Genomic DNA, 18,329 nt, shown 5'->3' with positions numbered 1-18,329 from the left:
TAAAAATTTACAGATTTATAAAATATATATAAAAATATACAGAGTTTATAAATAGAAATACAGATATTTTAATAAATAGCTATATTAAACTGAATATAATAAATTTTATATATTAATACTGAAAGAGATAGTAGAGAGATGAAAAATATATAATTGAGTTTCTTCTCTATATAATAATTGATTTTTTTATAAATTATTATATACTGCTGAGAGAATAGTTTAGATAAAAGATATAATTAACTAATCTATTTATAATTGAGCTGTTAAATAAAAAATCAACACTCTGCTGATCTCTTATTCAGATTATAAATAATAGTAAAATAAATTAGAATAATAGACTTGAATATTTAATTATTATATAGTATAAAAATTATATTTTTTATTTAATATCACAGATTATATTTTATCTATTCTATAGATAAAATATTATATAGAAGTCTCTATCTCAGTTCTATTATTATTAGCTCTGATATAATATTCATTTATTTAAAAATAAAAATCTATATAAGTAGATTTTCTACAGAATTTATTTTGAGTGAATAAATAAGTTTTTTATATATATAGATATATTAGAGATGACAAAGAAGATTCATACTGAATAATTTATAGATATATAGAAAATAGAGTTTAATAAAATAAATAAAAGCAGTATCTGCAGAGCTGAGTGATGAAATAATAACTTTTTAATCAGCTGTTATCTCAGTCAAATTAATTGAAAGTTTATATAAAAAATTACAGAGTTTAATTCTAGCTTATTAAATAATTACTATTTTTTATAAACTACAGTTATTTTATCAGAGCTGTTGAAGAAATCTTTCTAATTATAAATAAATAAATAATTTATCTGATTTCATTCTGAGAATAGATTCTTTTATATTACTTTTTCTAAGATCTTTGATATAAGTCTGAAGTAGCTTGATAGTAAAAGTTTATTTAATTCAGATAATTTTACAGCTCAGAGATTTTTACAGCTGTTAAATTATTTTTATATAATAATACTACAGAATTCTACTCTTTTTTAGAGAAAATAATCATTAATAAAATACTCAGCTGTCACTATATAATAAAATTAAGATCTATTCTAGAGATTATAAAAAAGCTTAAGTTGATATATATATAATTAAAAATAAATTTGAATAAACTCTTTGTCTTTTTCAGAAGAGTAAGAAGATAATTTATATATATTAATTATATTATATTATATATTTTTTAATCTTGAGTATTTATTTATTTATATATACAGACTGTCTCAGTAGAATTTATAAAAATAAATATTCTTTTTTTCTCTTTTTTCTCTTTTATATATAAAATATTTTCATTTTTCTCTTTCATTTATAATGATAATAATAATAAATTGATTATAAAATCCTCTTTTTCTCTGTCTTCTCTCTCAACTTTTTTTCTCTTTCTCTCTTCAGTTTCTTTATTATTATTCATTAGTATATATAATTTTTTTTACATCAGAATTCATTATTTTTTTATTGAAATTTATTAAAATTATTTATTTATTATTCACTCTATCTTTTTCTCATTTTATATACTGTATGAAATATTTATTTTATTATATCAAAAAAGAAGAACACTGACAGAGATTTGTATATATAGTCAGAGAAAATTTTTAATTTTTTTTTTTATAAAAAAAAAATCAGCTCTTTTCTATTCTTCAACAGTATCTCTTTTCTTTTTATAAATAATATAAATACTTCTCTATTTTTCTATTGTATAGTATAAAAAGCTGATTATAATATAAAAACTTTTATTTTATATAATTCTGTTATTACTCAGTAGAATCTGACTCAGATTAAATTAATTAATTTATATTATTCAGCTACTGAATATTAAAATAAATGATAAAAATAATCAGAGTATAATATAATATATATCAGCAATTTTTAGTTGAATATATTTTATTATAGTTTTTAATTCTGTGTTCTGCTTACTATCTCTGATTTTAATATATTATATATTTATATATATATCAAAGCTGATCAAGTGTTGTCTCATCATCTATTATATATAAATACTATTCTGATTCAATTTTATAATAGAACTTTTATCACAGACTGTATACAGTATTATATATTTTTTAGATTTAAATCATTTTTATTATACTGCTGTATATACAGTTACTTTGAAGAAGTATATATTAATTATAAATAATATAATTATATAGTATACTGCTCTTTCCACAGCTCTGCAGATCAGTCTGATATATATAATAATTTTTATAATAGACAGTTATCACAGCTATAAATATCAGCAGTAGATAATATAAATTATAATATTTAATCTAATACACAGAATAATTTTATTTTCATTGAATAAAGTATATATAAAACTTTTATTTTTCTATTCTATTCTATTCTGTCTCTTTTTAATTTTTATTTCTTTATTATTATTATAGATATATATATATTATTATTATAGAGTTAGATCTAGTTGTATAGACTGTATATAATACTCAGATAGTTGATTTATATTTCTATACAGTATCTGAAATTAGTAACTTTTTAGTAGAGATAAAATCAAGTAGATCATTTAGCTAGTGATTATATAACTTTCTATATACAAAGTCATATATATCTGAATTTAATAGTATTTCTCTTACTAAATACAAGTATTCTGTATATATGAATATGAAATTGAACACACATCAGCAATAATCAGGTTATATACAGTGGTGTTGATGACTGAGTGACTGTGTCTCTGCATATAATCAGGTTATTGTGAGGGTTGGGTTCAAACACGCTGTAACCCGACCCACCTATAACTGTTTATAGCTAGATCAATCATATCCCAACGCCAGCAACTCAACCATGCTCTCTATATAGATATTGATTCATAAATAAACAGGAAAAAAAAGGCGGAGCGGTGACAAACATAAAATTACAAAAGACCCGTATATAAGATCCCAACAAAAGCCTAACGCGCATATAGTCTATATATAACATGAAAATGGCGGAGTTAAAGGCAATACAGAAAAAACCGAAAAGAAACAAGAAGAGAGAAAGAAAAGGACTCATTATAGAGAGGGACAAAATAAACCTTTGCGCTCCACTCTATCTTCATATGAGCGCCCCCCCCTTGCACAACATCCCAGTTACACAACCTTCCCAAATGCCGGAATCAAAGTCTGCGCAAGCCAGAAGCTAAACACCAGCTTCGGCCCCGTCATCAGCAACTTAGGCGTCAATCCCTTGAAGAAACTAGTCGGACCTTCATTCCTGATCATGCTGCTGACAATCCGGAAGCCAGACTCTGGGTTTTCGAAATTCCTGTTCTGAATCCGGGTTTTGATGACATCAAGCGGCGCGGAGACAATGAGGGAGGCGCTTGCGCCGGCGATGGATGCGACGAAGTTCTGTAGCCAAGAAGCGGAGTTGTAATCCTTTAGGCCATAGATGTATTCTTTGGCAAATGCGGAGCCGCCGAAGAGCTGGTGGTTATTGTCAGATGATGTTTTGGCGGGTAATCAGAGCAAAACTATTTTCTTAATTTTTGATATATATTGCAACATACCGCAAAGGAACCGGGGGCATTTCGCGCTGCGGTCCAGCCTGCGCCGCGGTAAAGACCCATTCCTTCATCTTTGATAATTCTGAACAGGCCGCGGCCCCGGAATGCTTCTGGGTTGGTCTGTCGCTTGATCTTAAGGACATCGAGCGGGAGAAGCACAATTTCTCCAATGCCGATCAAGCTGTAGAAAAGATGATCATATTAGAGGGGCTTTTTATCAGTCTCATTTATTTGGTCCTCCTCCTTACCTTCCAGCTGTGGCGTGCATGATCGCCTTCCCAGTACCCTTGCCAAACGCATTGTCGAACGACGAGCCATGGTTCTTGGCCAAATAATCCCGGACGAATGGTTGTCCGCCGTATTTATATATCCGTTGCAATACCTAAAGACGCGCGAGGACGAAGAAAATAGATATTAAGTATTAGCAAAGAGGACAACCAGAAAATAAGGTATTGATTTTCACTGGCAACAACATACCTTGTATCCTGCAGCATATCCGAGACCGGGGAAGAGAGAGGTAAACTTCTTAGCGATGGAGGCATCGGCGAAGTCTTTGAAGACGACTTTGTTCAATTGGGAAACGCTAGCGATCTTAAGATAGTGTGAGTGCACTGGGCATCGAACATCTCAGTTGGCATCTCAGGCGGCATGTATCTGGTCATAACTGTACCTTTCCTTGATTGCTCATAAGGCGTTTTGCGGTGGTATCAACCTGGAGAATTGACAGAAGAATTTAGTTGGAGGTATCCTGGGTAAGGAGGGGTGAAGGCGCCGTACGGGATGGAAAATGAGGAGTTCAGCAATGCCAGAAGAACCTAGAGGCAACTGTTAGAAGGGGGGGTTTCTTAATTAGCATTCAAAAGACACAGTAACAAGCATACCGGAACCGAGCAGACGAGCCATCGCCGATTCTCTCTGGGCATCCTTTGCGGCGGAACCTGCGCCGGGAGCAATTGCAGGAGCTGGGGGAGACATGGCTTTCTGCGCAACTGCAAAAGCACACTTAGCGACGGGGTACACAGGAACAGGATAGGAGGAGGAAATCAACGGCGAGGTGAAGGAGAAAGGTATAGAGTAGAAAAAGGGAAATCAGAAAAAAAAGCAACACCATCGACAATTCTTCACTTTTGTCGCCAAGCCCGTAATTATTTTCTGGTGCCGGGTCTTGGCATTCAGGTGTCGAGGAAGTGCGCAACTAGTCCCCATTTGGTCTAGAGCCTGGCCTGAGCGGGTTATGTAATCCACAGGGGTTCATCGTTGACTACAGCTCGTCCTCATCCTCGTCCTTGCCTTGTGCGATGTCAACAGCATCCAAATTGCTGTACTCCGGGCTCTGTGCTGTGGGGCCAGTATGGGGAATGGCGGGGTCCCCGGGATATGGAAGCAATAGGCTCTTAGCCCTGAGACTCTGGACGAGGCGCGTTATCTTCTCAACGATCCAGTCAATCGAATTGCTGTTTGCAGAGTTGAATGAAATCTCCGTTGCACACCTTGCTTCAAAGGGAATGCATGAGTATTTCATATAGTGAGCATGTTGACCTGTGTTTATCTTTGTTTGTCTTGCTTGGTGCCTCGGTATTTAATGCGCTCTATCCTTTATGTCTACCTATAGACGAAGGGATTCACCTCCCTGTGGCCGTCATAACATATTTTCTATTTCAACACCTTGTTATCGTGCTGTTGGATTCAAGACCTGAGTCTTATCCCGGAAGTATCCATGATGCGAATTACCTTCTCCTTTCACTCCCTCTATGTAAAGAGCAAGAGGGGAGAGGGTATAAATATATACCTTCAATTTTCCACCATAACATTTCTTTCCTTCAACAATAGTCTACCGCATATCTTTCCATTGATCCCCTTGAATATCTCGAAAGCAATTTTGCAAGTCTTGATAAGTCTTGAGTCTCTCTCTTCCTCTTTCATACCCACACCCGGCAGACCTAGTGAGATATCACGGCCAGCAATGCAACCGTCCTACGTACTCCTTCCCATTCTCCTGCACATTTCCTTCATAGCGGATATAGCCACCGCCCTGTCACCGAGAATCAACCTTATCGAAAATACGCCCGTTGCTCTCGCCCCAGGTATCATGGTAAACACGCTCGACCCAGATTATCTTCCCGTCGAAGACTCCACAAGGTCCAGGATGATGTCCTATCGCCGTCGCACACATGTAAAAGATATCATGGCGACTCTTGCCCCGCGACAGAACAAGCCGGTTTGCCCGCCGGAAAAACCATGGCTCTGCGAGGGGAAAACGTGTTTGAACAAGTTTTTTCAGGTCTGCTGTAAGGGCGGTGGGGTTTGCGATAACCCTCAACATTGTGTCAGTACGATGTTCAATACGATTACGTGTGGTTAATTAGTTAGGAGTTGGATGGGATGGGCTATGTTCACTTCTTTGTCGTGTGGTTTTTTTTTTTTTTTTTTACTTCTTTAGTACTAGCCATGACCTTTATGGTTTGCATACTCCTACTCCACGGTCCGCACAAGCATAGCTTGCAATCATGTCATTGGAATGCATACGGATTATCCAAGGAACTGGGAATGTCTTATCCATGCTTCTCATTCGCCTTTGGCAACGATCGGGCGCACGATCTGTGCTCCGTAGCCCTCAAAGGGCTGAAAACTCACACCACGTGACATTTCTGCGCTCTCTTGACAACCTTGGAAGCTTCGACTTTCACACGGCAACATACAAAAGGATAACGCGCGCAATGAGCTGTGTCAGATTACACCATCCATCATAAAATATGATAAAATAAAAGCAATCCTATAATTTACAATTCAAATAATAAATAAAGAGAAGAGAACCACCCCGAAAATGTTCTCCTCACTCCCCCTCATAGAACCTCGTGAAGTAAGCTGCTTCTATATCATTCCCTCCACATACAACCAGGGAAAAATAAAATAAAAATAAAAATAAAAAATAACCCCAGCATCACCCCCAAATCCTAAGGTAAACCACTAACCGTCCCCCCAAATCTAGTCACATTCCCTCTGGTACATACCTTCCCATCCCAACCGATTCCGCAACCACAACAACAGCCATCACCAGGGCTCACACGCCCGCCGCCCGCACCAACAACAGCAGCAACATGGCGCTCAGCGATCCAACAACGCTTCAATCGCAGCCACCACAGCCGCCGTCTCATCATCAGCCGACTCCCTAGCAACACTACTTCTCGAGGAACACGCGCTGCAGGTCCGCAAGCAGAACATCGCTGCATTTGGATACGCGTGGATCAAGCCGGCGGGATGCTCGAAGACAATGCTGGGCGTACGGGAGGAGGAGGCGGAGAGGGAGGAAGGGGCTGCAGCGGCAGCGGCGGAGGCGGAGGCGGGGATGGATTTTGGGGCAGATGGGGCGGATTTGGTCGGTGGTGGAGTTGAGGAGGAGGGCGAGGATGGGGAGACATTTGAAAGAAATTTGGATGATGATATTCCCGATGCAGATGCGGATGGGGAAGGGGAGGATGAAGCGGAGGAGGGGGATGTAGAGGGGCTGGTTGAAGAGGGAGAGGAGGGATTGGAGGAGGGGGATGCTCTGATGGAAAGAGATTTGGATGATGAGGTGCCCGATGGGTTTGGTATCGATGATGAGGAGCATGGGGATGATGAGGATGAGGATGAGGATGAGGATGAGGAAGAGGATGACGAAGATGAAGATGGTGATTATTTCGATAATCAGCCTGACCTCGACGATGATATACCCTCCGCACCTCTCTCTGCCTCGGGATTGAGGGATGAGGAGGACAGTATGATGGAACGTGATCTCGATGCCGACATCCCCAGTCTAGCGGAGGATGGCATTGCACAGCAACAACAGTGGGAGCACACTGACACCGACGAGGATGATGAAGACGATGAGGAGGAGGACGAGGAGGACGCATACGCAACCGCAGATATGGAAGTGGATACCCATGCATCCCCCGCATACCACTTCCATTCAAGCAGTTCCGCCATGCCAGCCTCCTCCATACCGGATCTTCACCCAAGCTCTTCCTTTGTGCGCCGCGAGATAGAAGCGGAAAGTCAGTTTTTGCGGAGATGGGGTGGAGGCGGAGGTGATAATAGTCCCATTGGCTTTGAATCACCGGAAAACTTACGCAACCAACGGAGGAGGCCGAGGAGACGGTCTGCGATGACTGCATCGTCAGATAGTCTTGATTTGTAGTGGCTGCGTGATATTTTCTGGTCGGTCACCCTGTATTGATAATTTCCATATATTATGACTTCAAGACCACATACCCGTTTATGAAGCTTTTCACCGGAAAAGTAAAATGCTGGGGGCTGCATCTTTATTTTCTTCGGCTTTCGCTTTATTTCGATTAACGTAGCACAGCAAGGAGTTATGGAGCAGCCAGTCTAGATGGCTATAGGTCTTTCGTTATGGTAATAAACTAAATCCATGAATTCTGCTAGGCTAGGGACTAGGGGTGGATACATCATTTTTGTCTGATGGAATGAGTCGTTGATGATGCATATTATGTTAAAGTACCCTTTAAAATCACCGTAATTCTCTTCACGCTCGTAAATATAGACAAGGGAGTTGTGTCGGTATTGGACCTGGCGGGAGGGTGGTGGGAGGGGACTAAGGATATCACAGCCGAAATACATCAATTTCTCGTACCTATTATCACTAGCATAAACATACATCGCATGGACATACATACATTACTACAACTTCCCAATAAAAAAAAGGCCAAAAGAAAACAGGAAATGTAAATTCAATTGCACTTTTTTGTCTATCTGCCCGTCGTCAACCTAGACACAGCTATAGCCAAATCACTCCATGGATCAGGAGGAAACCAAATAGGAAATATAACGATAAGGATAAATCCCACGCCTGTCTAAGAGAAACAATCCCACCCAATACCCCCGCATCTGATACCTGCCAATCTATGACTGATATTACAAAATACATCAGGTCCAAAAAAGGGACAAATCTCCCGCGCTCATGACTCTATTGATTTTTTTTTTTTTTTTTTTTTTTTTTTTTTTGGCCTCCCGCTCAAAAAGGAAGAAAGGAAGGAAGGAGAAAATATGTTAAGCAAAGGTTGATATGTGTACATCAAAAAAGTCATATGCGACTGAGTTCGTTATCCTCTGCCAAGGGTGAAAAACCAGGGTTCATACTAAGTGGCAAGGAGGGTGCCGTGCCTTATAGGAAATATCGAAAATTAATATAATAATTAATTTGAAACCCAATGAGAAGAAACAGTGAAACGAAACGGAAAGACACAAAGGCCGAGGAAGAGCGAAACACCATTAACTTTAGGTGGTCCCTCGATGTTTGTTCATTCATGAAAATAAATAGCCGGTTTTGTGCGTGTGTGCGAGTGTGTGTGGGTGAGTAGTGAAAGAAAAATCGCTTAATCCGCCTTCATGTCCCTTTTCGTATCTCTTTCACTTCCTAGCTGCCAGCCAAGGGATGGGTTGTGAAGGCATATCCATGGATAAAATCAAAACTGACACGCAGGCGATGATGGTAGATGAACAACGGATGAGCTAGGGAGGAGGCTAGTGAATTAATATAGGTAATTGTCGTTAAAAATTAGTGGATTAGATATCATGATATTCATTGTGTGACGTTGTCGAGAGGAGAGAGAAATGGCATCTCGTCCGCCAGGTCGAGATTGAGTCACGCAAGAGAGACAACAACCCATGGAGAAAATGGGTGCGGACCGGCGAGGCAAGCTGGGGAAGGTCAAGAACTGAGTTTCCCCTTTTTGTTTTCCGCATCAAAGAAAGGGTTATATGATACCCCTGGCATCCCATGGTTTATTCCCTTCCCCCATGTCCTTTATTATCCGTGATCCATGTTTGCATCTGATGTTATCCAGGCGCGGTAATGCCGACGTAAATTCATCGCCTCACTCTCGGGGAGAATGTTTGGTGTGATTCTCTATTGATTTTCCAGATTCAAGAGTCCAGATTCAAAAGAGCCACACATAAGCGAAGAGCAGGAACACGGCGCAAAAGAAGCCTAACCAGACTCTCCAGCCAACGCCCGTTCTCTCAGCCATGACAAGCATCCGATTCATGGTTCCACGTAACCTCACTCTGGTGCTGTCAAAGGTATCGTTCATTTTTTCGGCAAGGGCCGAGGACTCGCGGATTTCATCACCGATCGCAATGGTTATCTGTTTTTTTGTATATAAAAAACCGGGTTAGGAACTAAATCTAGAAGGACTTTTTTGTACAAGGGGAAAGCCACTAATGAATAGAATGAGGAGTTGCTGCAAACGCATACATCTTTCAACATTTTCACTTTCGCGGACATGCCTTCAAGCTCCACATCGTTCTGTGACTCGAGTGAGTCAAGCACTGCATCGGAATACTGGCCTCTGGATATACGTTCCTGTCAGCACAAGTCACACTGTTCCATTGTATACATTCAACAAACATTCGATTAAAAACCACATATCTCAAATGCGGCGCTCTGGAAAAAAAAGGGGTCCCTTTCCCAAACATACCTCGAGTTAGGCGTTGCCACCCGATAAGACCCTGCCGAAGCACCTCTGTCTGGATTTCCATTCGGCGACCCGGAGAAGCCATATCCGCCAACTTTGCCGGCTGGCGACCTGCTTCCATGCCGAGCCCTCTCGCTGCTACCGCCACCATATGAATCGAAGAGGCTCGAGGAAGCTCGAGGATCGCGCTGGTGAAGCGTGGAATGGGTGAACCTGTCAAAACGGGAGATGTTAGGGGGAGAGTGCCCATAGAAAAAGTAATGCCGATAAAATTTGTCTTTCTGTAAGACATACCTCGACGCCATTATTGCGATATCAGCATGGAACGCAAGGGACAGGCATTATTTGTGTTGGGGAAGAAAAAACGGGAGAGAGTTGGACGGGAGATCCTTACGTCGGCTCGACTCGACCGCACTTACGAAGAAGCCTTTGCCAAGACAATATAAGGACCTCCTAACTTTACACTGCCAATTCCATTCATATAACTACTATATATGACGGATTGAATGGTGAGATATTAACTAACTAGTTAGCTAGGAACTAGTTGGTAAAATATTTTTATAAATAATTAAATTATTTTTGTTGACTAGTCATTCTCTGCCTTCATTGTTGATGCATCAATCTTCTCTTCCTTTCACCAGCTAGCATCGAGCCTACCGCCTTAAAGGGGGACCTCCTATCTTGTTCCTCCTATCTTGTTCCTCCTATCTTTTGGAAATCTTACCTTGAAAAACAACTCTAGTGACAGAATGATGCCTATTCCAACCCGCATATCAAATGACAGAACGACTGACTGTCTCTCTCACCACAAGAACGAGGACGGCAAGGGGCTGTAAGCAATCCCAAGAAGATGGTGCGAACTTCTCCCATCAAGACCTTTTCTACCGCAGAAATATGAGAAACAGTCCACCTAGGTTGAATAGCAGAAGATAGTAGAAAGGGATAATAATAGTAATGATATTAGTAGATAGCAAGTAGGTAGTAGCTAATCACTAAGAGCAGAAAGAGAAGAGAAGAGGAAAGAAGATGCGCGAAGTACAGGACATGTGTATATATATGTATATACATAGAAACAGTGGTAGTGAGAACATAGTAACAAAAGAAAAGAATAAATGAAGATAAATGAGGATATGTAAGGAAATAGTAAACGAGTGCTTTACAGTTGCCCTCCCTTTTCCTAGGAGCTGCCCTCGCCGACTTATATATATATATGTATATTGATTGCATATAAGCACGCTTGCATCGAGCATATACCCGATTAGTATATTGTTGGATGAAGGCGGTATATCAATCGCGTAGTAGATGTAGGCAATAATGTGTTGTAATCACATCCCCGATATAAGAAGTAGTTATGTGTTGTTATTCAATTGCTCGATATGGTAGTGAATTTATAGTTGCTAGGGGCAAGGGAAGGGACAAAAATAATTCCTTTTGTTCTTGATTCTTCTTCTTCTCTTTACCGTGACCATCGTCAAAGAATTCTCTGCCCTCCTGCGCGATTTTTGAAAATTTAAAAATTTTAAACATTCTGCTGCTCCCTGGATGTGGTTGCCCACTATGCTGCGGCTAGCGGTCGCATATATCACTATGAGCGAACCATTTAACAAATAGTTACGTTGGCTTTTTGCTATGGATAACCTAGTGGTCATAGTGCTATGTTATCACACCCTGATAACCATGGGTCGTACCTGTGAGCGTTGGATCCCCAAATTGGGGATACCGAAAATGTTGCGAGGCATGTGCCTCTGCAGGCGATACCCGCAAACCTGTGAGTATTCCCCTTTTATCCCTTCTTTTCCCAGGTGGCATTTCATTCTTCCAAGGCAGCATTTTATATAGGTAAGTCACGTCTTTAGCAATATGGATATACTAATAATCATGCTAGGTGTTTGATGCGCCTCTATTGAGGCACGTCATGCGTGGGCGCGTTTACTTTCTGTGGGGTAGTGGCCGGGGAGAATGTGGCCAGCCTTTTCTCGTCAGGCAGCGCGTTCGATGATCCCATAGGAGACAAAGTGGTATTTGGTGGAGTGATAGAATCGGATGATGATCAGGACTTCAAATCCTCAAAAGAGCGCCTTCGCCGCTTGGTAAAGCGGTTGGACGCACTCCGTTTGGCACGGTTGTCTGTGGCTGTCCTGGTAAGCGACTCTAACCTGGCAGGTCATTGGTGTGAATTGTTACAAATCTCACAAGATTAGGTTTCTAACCGGGGAGGAATGGGGCCTTACCCATGGAGACCAGAAGCTGAAAGATGCCGAGATCCTCTGCCCGAATATCTATCAAATCTCGACGCTGCAATCGCATACCAGCTTCCTGCCAATGATCGGTACCCTGATACAGTTGTGCTTTTTCAAAATGGGCGAATTTTGAAAGTCAGATGCGGATGCCCTTTCTTTTTTGCCGCCATGGGTCGAGGTATGCCTGCTCATACTCCCTCTATCTCAAATAATAATATCTATTGAAAGGCTCGCTGACCACAACTAATCATTGTAGGGTGTTGAGAGGGCTTGCTCTGCTCAGCCTGTTGCCAACGACGCGTCCACCTTTCCAACAACCCTGATGAGGAAAATACCAGAAAACACCCCAGAGCCGAAACACTCATCATCAGCGATACATGGGTGGAACAAGAGCCGCCGTATGTATCAGGTAATTTTATTGTATTTCACGCCCCAGAGTTTGATTGCGCTAATTTCTGATTTAGATCGAGATTGAGGTTAGAATTGAACGATTTGACGGAAGTTATGGTGGTGATCGCGCTCTGTTAGGCATTACTACGGCCACTGGGGCAAAGGAGCTCAATCACCACCAGCGCCATGCTGGTAGTAGAGGGGATGAATCAATCCAAACCCCTAACACCTTGTTGGAGGTCCTACACAAGCCCTATTCCACGTGACCCCACACATATCCATCGCTATATTAGCCACTAGATAGATGATAATAACCGACAGGGCTCAACCCCTCTTGCAAACCTATTGTGTTGTTCTCGCTTAGCTAGGTAATAATATACACAACATCGTTATCCTCCTACAAGCTACAAGCTCTTTTGCCCCAGTGGCACAACAATTATTCAGTTATGTTCCGGAAAAATAAAAAGTCCGGAACCGGACGCCGTAGCTTACCTATTTCCGGACTAGCGTTATCAGTGACATCCTGATCTGCACTTTATAGATCCTAAGGTTTGAGCCAATACCCAGTCATCTATGGAAGTTGCTAACGAAGAGCTTCCAAATTAGATGTCTGACTATCCGAGTGCTTTTAACGAAGATGTCTTAGCATCTATTTGCGCTATATCCTTCTCTCCCCTTTCTTACCTATTCTCTTCGATGATCAGCGCTCCTCGTCGCGTTAAGGTCCATATTACAAACCGCCTACGTTAAGAAACTTTACTTCTCCAACCTTACATAGTATAGGGCGCTCATAAAAATGGATGCAAACGACTTGGCTGATCAGACTCGAGCTCTGAGCCTCTCAGAGGACCCAGAAAAAACATTTCACATCTCTGACCTGAAGAGTGACAAGTTCCCAACGCTCTGGTATCGGATCCATGTCCTGGTTTATGACCTGCGCAATTTCGCCACCGATCCAACTGCACGAGAGCGCCTGGAGAGCGTTGTGGATGTTACCTACCTAGGCCAACCGTATTTTAATGCGGAAGAAGTGGCAGCACTTACAAGGACTGCCGTGGGCCATGATGGAGAAACGTTGAAAGAGAGAATCCAGCACACCCTGGAGGAACGGCTGAATCGTCGACTGAAGAAGCGGGTGGAGAGCGGAGATTTTCGAGTGTGTGCAGCACATGATTTGGCACCGATTTTTGAGAAGATGTTTGATATTAACCCCAAAAAACTGGCCAAGGACTCTAAGTTCAGGTCACTGGTCTCGATAAACGGGTTGAGACTGAAGAGTGAAGAAGAACTTTGGAATGGATTAGGAAGTGGCCCTTCGAAGGGTAAGAAAAAAGGGAAGAAGAATCGACCCTAGGGAAAAAGGGGCTGGGAAGTCACGGCCGAACTCACAACACAGCACTGACAATAACAACTCTGAACCTCACATTTTACACACTTCCATTTTCCTACTTCCCAACAGCCACTACAAAATTTGTTTATCTCCCACACTTTTCTGTCATCCTTTCAATCTTACTGTGAAATGGCGAATATTCACCCCGAAATCGATCAGGCATGGTTTCTGAGATGCTACGAAGAAAGCAGGACGGAGTATAAACAAGTGCACAAGAGCTGGGAGCAAGTTGTCGAACATGGACTCTCGTTCGGTTCAGTTCTCTCCGCTCTCGATTTGGAACCCGAACCTTCGAAATACAACTTCTATATTTTCAGCAATAGCATGAAGGCCGCAGTCCAGCTTCTAACAGATCACAGCATTTACGTTATGTGGAAACTCTACTGCTTCAATGAATCTGTTGTAGAAATCATTGTCTGACTGGAAAGCAAACTGTCTCCGAATTCAACTCGTTGTCCAAGCTCTCAGGCCTCACTCGTGCAACTGCGGAAGATCAATGGAAAAAGATCTTTAAGCGAAATCTTCATCCGACCACCTCTAAAGACGAGTTCGGAGAATATCGATGCTGGGCAAATGACTCCAATTAACGCACTTCCAGAGGATGATAAGGTTACTGTAGACCTTGGGACTGGAAAATCAGAAATTTTCTCCAAAAATTATTTGCTAAGTTAGTTGTAGGTACCTTCTTGTTTCACATGGTGGAATTCCGGCTAATGATATTCGCAGGTTGGATTACAGCAGAGATTGAAGCGGGAAAGTTGATTGATGATGTCGTTGTTACGAGTATAACCCCGAGAGGACGCCCAGTGCACACCCGGCTTGATCACGATGTGTGGACCAAAAGCCTTCTTCGCGGCCCCTGGAAAAATGAATTCCTTCCTATATGAAATAAAGCCATTGAAATAAAGATCACAGCGACTGATAGTTTAAACTCCTTACAAAATGTCTACCCGACCCTGCATAACAATTCGAAGGTCCTTCTTCGTGATATGAAGTTGTTCGGATCAAGTAGTGAATGCCGGCAGCGCCTTCTATCTACTCAGTCCCAGTTCTGCCTTGGGGAGCTATACTTTTCTGCTTCAGCATTAGGAAACATCTTGAAACTCCCTGTGGGAAATTCCACTCTGGATGAGGCCTTGAATGGAAGTTAGAACGTAAAAAGCAAAGGGGCGAGGATGAAGAAATATGCGCTGCTCATGACTTGGCTCCTTGTTTTGAACGCGCGTTTGGCATCGACTGGGCCCGTTAGAAAGGAGAAGAACCTCACCTTGCAGAAAACAGATGAGCAGCCGTTGAAATGGAAAGAGACAAAGATCGGAACGCTGCGTAAAGCGTTTGGCAAAATACTCCCTTTCGAACCTGAGAAATAGATGAACGGAGTGCTGGTTTCCTATGTTTAATCCTATTGTGTAGTTTATATCCTTTTCCACTTCCAGTCTCTCTTTCACACAAAAATAGATTACATCCTGGATATTCTTTCTGTCCTCTTTCCTCACTTGTCCGTTTTGCTCAATTACTTACAGCGAATGTCTGTTTATCATGGCTAAAATTAGGTACCCTATTTTAAAATTCATTTTTTGAAATTTCTTATATTATTTTGTCTTTCGGCTTAAGCTCAAGCCCATTTTCCCATCAATAAACAATTGAGGAAAGATGGCGTAGTCATGAGTCGCTATGCAAAGGATGATATGAACACAATGAGTGTTCGACCAAAGGACCTGACAGGAAGCTTGTGCAACTTTTTGCAACTTTTCGCAATTATACGATAATCAGTACGATGGATTAGTAAAAGTGGCATCTGCATTTGATGTGTTGTGTTGTGTTGGACATATAAAATGTGCTAACCCCGTTAGAGTCGCAAAATATCTGACAACTCTCCTCCTCGTCGTTCCCTTTTCCTAGCACGGTACGGAGGGGATGCATAGCACAAGGATCCGTAGCTTCGTAGCTTCATGATTCCTCTGGTTTTTGTTCCTCCCATTGTGGTGGTAAAAGAACGAGCGGGGGAGAAGTAAAATGAGCACACAAGTCTTTCTTCTTATTTATTTATTTATTTATTTATTGTATTTTGATTGTATTTCATTCATTGAATCATTATTAAACAAACCTAATCAGATGGTCCTTTTGCTTCCCCTTATTGCTTTGACTATTTTTTTTTCTTTCTCCATTTTCATTCACAACTATCTATAGTTATCATTTTCTTTCTATTTTCAGTCTTTCATCATATCGACATCATCGCGGATGTTGCTATCATCGTGAGCCTCGAAATCTCCATCGTCGTCATCATCGTCCTCGCCAATCGGCTCACCGTCCTCTTCCGCTTTTTTCGCGGCGGCTGCGAAATCAATCGTTTTGCCACGGGTGCGTCGGCCATCGCCGATGATGTTCTCGGCGGATATGGGTTCGAGGTTGTCTTGTCCTACATCCTCTTCGTCTTCTACATTTTTTGCCCCACCACCCCGGCAACAAAATGTGTTAGTTGGGCTGAAGAAAGAACAATTGGCTAATGCGGAAAGCAGAGGAGGGAGGGAGAAACGTGGCGAAGGGGGAAAAACACGTGTGTGAACCAAAACGCGCTGCTGGTATGGAAATAGATCTCTATGGGATAGGTTCAATGTCTTCCAGAACGGCGCGGCTAAAATTGGATGCGAAAGTTTCTTACCATCGACGGTCTGTAGATAAAACCAAATGAATTTGTTAGCGGACATTCGTTTCTTCCTTGGAAGGAGGACGCGCGACTTGTCTACGCGCAACTGGAAAAATTACGAGAAGCGACGTCCTCCCCCCACCACCATCCCCAATTCCTTTTTTTTTCTTTGAAAGAAACATACCAAATCAGCCGTGCTCTCATCGGAAGAGCTCTCCTCATCCTCACCCATGCTGATATCATCAGCCAGGTGGTTGTCCACTGCTTTGCCTTTGCCTTTATCGACGCCGCTACCTGCGCTGCTGCCGTAGGTTGCAGCTCCGGTTTCGCCCATGGTGTGATAACAGAGCTATTAAGCAGTAAAGGGGGTAAACAAGCAGTGTGGAGAAGAAGAGAAAAACGAAGAATTCCTTCTGAGAAGAGAGGTAAAGACTTGTTGGAAGGGGTATTGCAGTTGTTTGTGTTTGTTTTGAGAGGAAGACGAGGCATGGACAAGTTGGCGCAGAAGTCGCGATCCTGGTCTAGACCACAGGAGTAGAGAGTCAGATGACCGGAGAAGCCCTAAATATTTATGCATTCAAACTCGAAGTGTATCCATGATTTGTATACACAGATGATTACTCGTTTGTTATCAGGTCTCCCAGCGGTTGATTTTACTATATTCAAAGAGTGAACCTGACATCTAGTTGCCAGCAAGCTTCTTGCTATATGCCGTTCTAAATTGTTCTTCTCAGGACCGTAATTACATACACCAATTGCTATGCTCCTTCATACGCTGCTGGTTAACTACTAACTAGTTATTCAAAATCGCCTGTTACATTACATACTCGTAACTCCATAACTACTAGTAGCAGAAAGATGAACCACCCAATCCATCAGATGGACGGATATCTTTATCCTTCTCCGATTCTCTGCAGATTGCCAAGATGTGCCCTATCCCCGATCCCACTTCTAATAGACAACAAATTTTCAGTATTGGAACCACCGATTTTTAGATGTCTAATATAGATGGTGTGCTGATAACTTCAATGAAAATCGAGTAGGATGGGCAACCAGGACCGCGACAGAGAAATTCCTCGAAGTTTCGGATCAGTGATTGTGTCTAAGTCAGTACTAAGAACAGCTCTCGGAGTAGAAAGGGACTTTTAAGCGAAGAACCAGAGAAGGACTAAATTGTTCCAGCACACTCGCGAGAATACGCTCACTGATTGAGAACTGTCAGTGAGTCCGTTGTAAAAGGTCAGGAATGCATGTAAACAAAGTGGAGCCAGATCGAGGAAGAAATGATGAGTTTGAAGACAAACGGTTTCCTCTGAATAGTAATGGTTTACCACTTTCCCCCAGAGTCATAAACCATCTCTCTTTAGGGAAAGAAGATGCCCCAATTGTCGTGTTGAAATATCCAGACTGTTCTGTTGGCGCCAATTGCTCGAATCATATGCGACTTTCCCAACACTTGTGAGTTGTTTTTCAATAGGAAAAGCCACCCATGCGTGATCGAGAAGATGTGTTCGTCCATGTTTAGATGTCTTTCAAATTCTTTTATGCATTGAGACCAAGTTTTGAATTTGCTGATAGTCAGTCTCTAGGCATGGTAGGCTCGTCTCCAATGCCAGAGATCTCTTTTGAAGTCAACGGCATTATAGTTAGCGACCAAGAGTTGCCTTTTC

At 41.5% G+C, this 18,329-nt stretch overlaps 9 protein-coding genes across 9 annotated transcripts; 5 read left to right on the top strand and 4 right to left on the bottom strand.

Moving 5' to 3' along the window:
* Positions 1 to 2,770: 2,770 nt before the first annotated feature.
* HCBG_07929 (mitochondrial carrier protein) lies at positions 2,771 to 4,568 on the bottom strand (the record flags this gene model as incomplete). The annotated part of the gene is made up of 7 exons (XM_045434978.1): positions 2,771 to 3,436; positions 3,520 to 3,697; positions 3,765 to 3,898; positions 3,994 to 4,107; positions 4,187 to 4,228; positions 4,294 to 4,331; positions 4,398 to 4,568. The coding sequence occupies 7 exons, from the start codon at positions 4,489 to 4,491 to the stop codon at positions 3,101 to 3,103; spliced, it is 936 nt and encodes a 311-aa protein (XP_045284284.1).
* Positions 4,569 to 4,777: 209 nt separating this feature from the next.
* On the bottom strand, positions 4,778 to 6,076 carry HCBG_07928 (uncharacterized protein; the record flags this gene model as incomplete). Its single annotated transcript, XM_045434977.1, has 4 exons — positions 4,778 to 4,970; positions 5,143 to 5,169; positions 5,499 to 5,548; positions 5,987 to 6,076. 4 exons carry the CDS (start codon positions 6,074 to 6,076, stop codon positions 4,778 to 4,780), a joined length of 360 nt encoding a protein of 119 aa, XP_045284283.1.
* A 264-nt stretch (positions 6,077 to 6,340) lies between these two features.
* HCBG_07927 (uncharacterized protein) lies at positions 6,341 to 7,693 on the top strand (the record flags this gene model as incomplete). The annotated part of the gene is made up of 2 exons (XM_045434976.1): positions 6,341 to 6,376; positions 6,506 to 7,693. 2 exons carry the CDS (start codon positions 6,341 to 6,343, stop codon positions 7,691 to 7,693), a joined length of 1,224 nt encoding a protein of 407 aa, XP_045284282.1.
* Positions 7,694 to 8,851: 1,158 nt separating this feature from the next.
* Positions 8,852 to 10,325, bottom strand: HCBG_07926 (V-SNARE; the record flags this gene model as incomplete). The annotated part of the gene is made up of 4 exons (XM_045434975.1): positions 8,852 to 9,662; positions 9,773 to 9,866; positions 9,996 to 10,205; positions 10,287 to 10,325. 4 exons carry the CDS (start codon positions 10,295 to 10,297, stop codon positions 9,456 to 9,458), a joined length of 522 nt encoding a protein of 173 aa, XP_045284281.1.
* Positions 10,326 to 11,669: 1,344 nt separating this feature from the next.
* On the top strand, positions 11,670 to 12,888 carry HCBG_07925 (uncharacterized protein; the record flags this gene model as incomplete). Its single annotated transcript, XM_045434974.1, has 4 exons — positions 11,670 to 11,760; positions 11,940 to 12,133; positions 12,489 to 12,641; positions 12,697 to 12,888. 4 exons carry the CDS (start codon positions 11,670 to 11,672, stop codon positions 12,886 to 12,888), a joined length of 630 nt encoding a protein of 209 aa, XP_045284280.1.
* Positions 12,889 to 13,418: 530 nt separating this feature from the next.
* HCBG_07924 (uncharacterized protein) lies at positions 13,419 to 13,976 on the top strand (the record flags this gene model as incomplete). Its single annotated transcript, XM_045434973.1, has 1 exon — positions 13,419 to 13,976. The coding sequence occupies one exon, from the start codon at positions 13,419 to 13,421 to the stop codon at positions 13,974 to 13,976; it is 558 nt and encodes a 185-aa protein (XP_045284279.1).
* A 165-nt stretch (positions 13,977 to 14,141) lies between these two features.
* Positions 14,142 to 14,899, top strand: HCBG_07923 (uncharacterized protein; the record flags this gene model as incomplete). Its single annotated transcript, XM_045434972.1, has 3 exons — positions 14,142 to 14,414; positions 14,481 to 14,679; positions 14,739 to 14,899. 3 exons carry the CDS (start codon positions 14,142 to 14,144, stop codon positions 14,897 to 14,899), a joined length of 633 nt encoding a protein of 210 aa, XP_045284278.1.
* Positions 14,900 to 15,208: 309 nt separating this feature from the next.
* HCBG_07922 (uncharacterized protein) lies at positions 15,209 to 15,382 on the top strand (the record flags this gene model as incomplete). The annotated part of the gene is made up of 1 exon (XM_045434971.1): positions 15,209 to 15,382. The coding sequence occupies one exon, from the start codon at positions 15,209 to 15,211 to the stop codon at positions 15,380 to 15,382; it is 174 nt and encodes a 57-aa protein (XP_045284277.1).
* A 643-nt stretch (positions 15,383 to 16,025) lies between these two features.
* On the bottom strand, positions 16,026 to 17,166 carry HCBG_07921 (uncharacterized protein; the record flags this gene model as incomplete). Its single annotated transcript, XM_045434970.1, has 3 exons — positions 16,026 to 16,449; positions 16,675 to 16,684; positions 16,844 to 17,166. The coding sequence occupies 3 exons, from the start codon at positions 16,991 to 16,993 to the stop codon at positions 16,223 to 16,225; spliced, it is 387 nt and encodes a 128-aa protein (XP_045284276.1).
* Positions 17,167 to 18,329: the final 1,163 nt, after the last annotated feature.

This window comes from Histoplasma capsulatum, assembly GCF_000150115.1.
Source record: "Histoplasma capsulatum G186AR genomic scaffold supercont2.14, whole genome shotgun sequence".
NCBI lineage: Eukaryota > Fungi > Ascomycota > Eurotiomycetes > Onygenales > Ajellomycetaceae > Histoplasma > Histoplasma capsulatum.
Note: the sequence above shows the minus strand (reverse complement) of the source record. Positions and strands in the feature narration are given on the sequence as shown.